We start from the raw sequence: 4,114 nt of genomic DNA on the forward strand, positions 1-4,114 counted from the left end.
CCCCCCTCTTTCCGACAACGACCGGACGGTCCTTTATGGATGGCCCCTAAAGCAGCTCCCACTTAGTTTCAGCAGAGGGAATTTGGGGGTATTCCGCACACAAATCCCTCACACATGCTACCGGAACACAAATATACATGCCCCGGAGCGGATCAGGATGTGTTATGCGGCACCACCACAATGACAACCTGGCTGGTATCTGATTTGAAGGTAAGTCTAACTGAATGTACTGAGAAACTACTCCTCAGGACATACCTGCGGTACAGCTCCTTAGCGTGTCCTGCCGAAGAACTACCTAACATGTCCCCGGACAGGGCGCAATATCTGAGTACCTCCCCAAGGGAACCCGTCGGGCTAGGATCGTTCAGAGGAAGAGTCATGGTAAAAATTTTCAAGTTTTCATATCTCATGGGGTGCTCCCTCACGAAAAAAAAAAGCCTTCTGTCAAAATGTGAACGAAATCGGACAATATTTGACCCTCCCGAAACGGATTGAAAGTTTAGCGTTAGTTTCTTATTAAAAAACAACAAATATTTGGCCAAGGGCTCAAAATAATTTTTGTAGACCATAACCGTTGTGAGGAACGTGATCTACGCTCAAAACCGAGTCAGACGACATGCCGCTTGCCATTGTACTCCAGCATGTCTTTAGAAAAGACGTAACTTATGCATATCCGCTAGGAATGTCCCAGTTTGAAAGTCACCAAGACGACCTACGACCTCCTCAAGATGTCATGGTAAGGGGGACTAGCAGGATGATGATTATACATCTGCCGCCGGGAGCTCTTTGGTATGCCAGTGCCAGAGGCAGCCGTGAACTGTGCAATATTTGACCGACAGATGACGTTAGCGTCGCGTTCCTGTAAGGATTTAACATTTTTGCGTTAAAATGTACAAAATAATAAGTATTTTGAAGAGTTGTGTTATTTTCCTTTACAGCAATGGTCATGAAGTCAAACTGCGCCACCAAACCCACTTGCATGAACAAGTTTAGATTTTATGTGATCAATGTATTACTTTAATCATGCGGATCACCTGCATACCTTGCCTATAGACCCCTCGCCAAGTGTGAGGTACGATTGTAGTTAAGTGATACATCACATAACTGCCATGAATAGTTTATGCAAACTTGGTCAACCTTCCCTGTAAAAATCGGGTGAGCGTGGAACGAGTGAGCAACGAGTGCGCGACGGATGCGATGGGGGTGCGTGCCGAATTACCTTTTCACATTTCTCCTGCACCCCCCCCCCCCTCCCCATCCAACTTACGCACACGTAAGCCATTCTAGTAATCAGATTGCTTTCTTCGCTACGGACACACGTCAAGCTGTGCAGGTGGAGTTGCGCATGCCTAAAACTAAGAGAAATGCACTTCGTTCGACCAACTAACAGTGTGATCACTTGTTACGAAGCGTAGGTGGGCGCGGGCGCAGCAGCAGTACGCCGGAAGCCCAGAAACAGATTGTGCTAAATATAATTATATAGTTACACTATTATGCAATTTAAAAAACCTCAAAGCTTTTAGTGGGTGAGCTAGCAAACTATTTATAATATGCAATGCTACGACATACTTTGCAAGGATTCGAAAAGCTTTTAAAGAATTTCTTTCCCGTTAACGCTGCATAGCCCAAGTTTGCTAGCATTTTACAGTGTTCTCTTCAAGTGTCAGTTCCCCCCGTCTGGAGTTACCAGCACACCGAAACGGAACTGGCAACTGCAGTTGTCGAAGCGGTGCACCTATCTCTACTTTTAAATTACATCTGAATAGTATCAGTGTATGAATATTGACACTTACTGCTTGAACTGGACACTTGAATGGAGGCTCGAACTTGGACATTAGACTTGCCCAGGGCATCAGGGGTGAGTTTATAAAGCCACAGGCGTCCCCGTTGTGGACGTATTTAGTGAAATACTCGCATGTATTGGCTGACACGGCATCACGACACCTGTGGGCCACTCCGAGTAGCTGAAGAAACACGAAAAGAAAATTAGTAGGTCTTTATGTTTCGGAGTAGTAGGGCTTAAGATGGAGAAGTTTGTTTGCATCTTCTCCTCCAGAAAAACATGTCATCAGTGAAGCATTTTCACACATGGTTTTGTACGTACACGCCTGAAGTGCGGAAAATCCTCAAAGTTTACGGTCGTATTATATGCACTCAGCCGAATTATTCGCACTTTCTTTGTGACTGCAAATGCAACTCGTGTAAACCTCAGTCTTTCTCGTGCCATAAATTTTACCTTACTGTTATCACTTCCTCAAACCAACCCCTTCTTTATTTTATCCAATTTTTCCATCATCTATCAGAGCTAATCAGGGGCTTTAAGCGATCGAGGTGGAAGTCACTCTCCATAAAAAGTGTCGACGCCGTAACATCACCTCACCCTTCTGCCTTGAAGATGGATTTAAAAAAAAATAAGCGCAGTTTTCAGCCTGTATCGTTTTTCAAACAGTCTTTAAACTAGACTTTTGGTCAATGCTGTAAGTATATCGACCTCTAGCTCTAAAACGATTGAAGAGACGGCAATATCAAGGACAGATTCAGACTGAGAAAGAGCTGTTTTGGATGGTACTTCCTCTATCATCTGTCTGTGTGTCTCTGTGTCTGCTCCACTAGAAGGAGATGTGCTAGAGACTTCAAATTTTCATGGTATCTTAAGGTTCACTCCCAGAAAACGAACCGCCTTGGCAACCATCCCTAAGGGGCTGGAACGGGTGTATCAAAGAAAATGAGGAGGTCAAAAAAGTCAGAATTTTCATTTTTTAAAGATCTCCCAAGGGGTAACTCGTGAGAGTAGAATCCTTAGACCGGAAATTTCGTCCGTTTGGCTCTATCTCAAACCGTTTAGGCGCTGGGGGTCATTTTTGACGAAAGTAAGCTAAAAATTGCTGCAGTGAACAATAAGTTGTAGCAGAAGGACTAAAAACGGCACCCCCCCCCCTCCCCAACCCCAGCCCAAAAAACGTTTTCTAAGCCGAAGGGTGGGTTGTAGTCGCGGTACTTCACCGTTACATAATACCTTTCTCGTGACTACGGGTCAAATTTTAAAGACGACGGGCTTTAGCGGGCCGAAGGCCCGTTACATCATTTGATTATGTTTTATAGCAAATCGCGTGACAGAAATGGTTGGGCCGCAGGCCCGGCCATCGCCGCTGGCAGGCCAAGCAGGCCCCTCCTGCCAAACGGAGTTGCCGGCGCAGTGAAGCGGAGCTGGCAATTCCGTTTGGCGTAAGGGCGGGCCTGCTTGTCATATATCAACGATAGGCCTATGCCCCAACAGTCTCACTGAAGCACAATTGTTTGTGTACAGTCCAAATCCACAAAATATGTCCAAAAGAAGTAACAATTTGGTGTTTTCAATAAAAATGAAAGACAAATCCACTAAAAACAATGAATTTTGTTGAAGAAACTGTATTTTTATCAGCAGCTATTATGAAAAGAAAGGAGAAGCTGTTTTCTCCCTTTCTGGCTGTCTCCAGAACTCAACCTTTCCATTTGTTACACACGGCCCTACTGTCGTTACACACTGCCCGGGGTGGGGCGGTGTGTAACAGATGGCGACCTTTGTTCAGCAAGCCTTAGGTCATATTCAAATGCGCCTAGTAATACATACGAGCGACTCTTAGGGTTGGAAAAGATCCAATCTATCCTTAGCGTCCGATTCACTTAAAATTTTGATTTAGCTTGAATTTTAAAGCGTCCCAAGGTAGCGTCGCCGCCCTTTGCTCCCACCCCCCACGAAGTGGCCCTCGCCATCATGGAGTGGTAAGGCGTAGTAACTACCCACACGTGGACCAATTTTTTTCCTGAGTGTCATATGCCGAAACTCCCTGTAAAAGCGTATAATTTCGAAAAATACAATCGACGCGTCCTAACAACAATGTTCTATCTGCAGAGTGCGGATTACACAATGTTCTATCTGCAGAGTGCGGTTTACACAATGTTATATCTACAGAGTGCTGATTACACAATGTTCTATCTGCAAAACGGGGTTAGGCGCAGCCCTTCACGTTTGTGTGGTTTGCTAGTAACTGGAAGACATTAAGGCCAATCTGAGCACACGGAAAGAATCGTAAAGGTCCAATGTTTAATTATTGACTGCAAAAAGTGAAGTAGA

General features: G+C 44.9%; 1 protein-coding gene across 3 annotated transcripts in view; it reads right to left on the reverse strand.

Annotated features, from left to right (window-relative positions):
- LOC113210422 (uncharacterized) overlaps window positions 1-4,114 on the reverse strand; it is a 26,218-nt gene that overhangs the window by 10,951 nt on the left and 11,153 nt on the right. For all 3 annotated transcript variants that reach the window (XR_008011471.1, XM_026428408.2, XM_052270363.1), the window contains one exon: window positions 1,794-1,964. Coding sequence is in view for 2 of the 3 variants with exons in the window: in XM_026428408.2 (XP_026284193.1) it covers window positions 1,794-1,964 (171 nt within the window). In the remaining variant the exon portion in view is untranslated. The remainder of the gene's footprint in view (window positions 1-1,793; window positions 1,965-4,114) is intronic.

This window comes from Frankliniella occidentalis, unplaced genomic scaffold, assembly GCF_000697945.3.
Source record: "Frankliniella occidentalis isolate FOCC.00 unplaced genomic scaffold, Focc_3.1 Scaffold119, whole genome shotgun sequence".
NCBI lineage: Eukaryota > Metazoa > Arthropoda > Insecta > Thysanoptera > Thripidae > Frankliniella > Frankliniella occidentalis.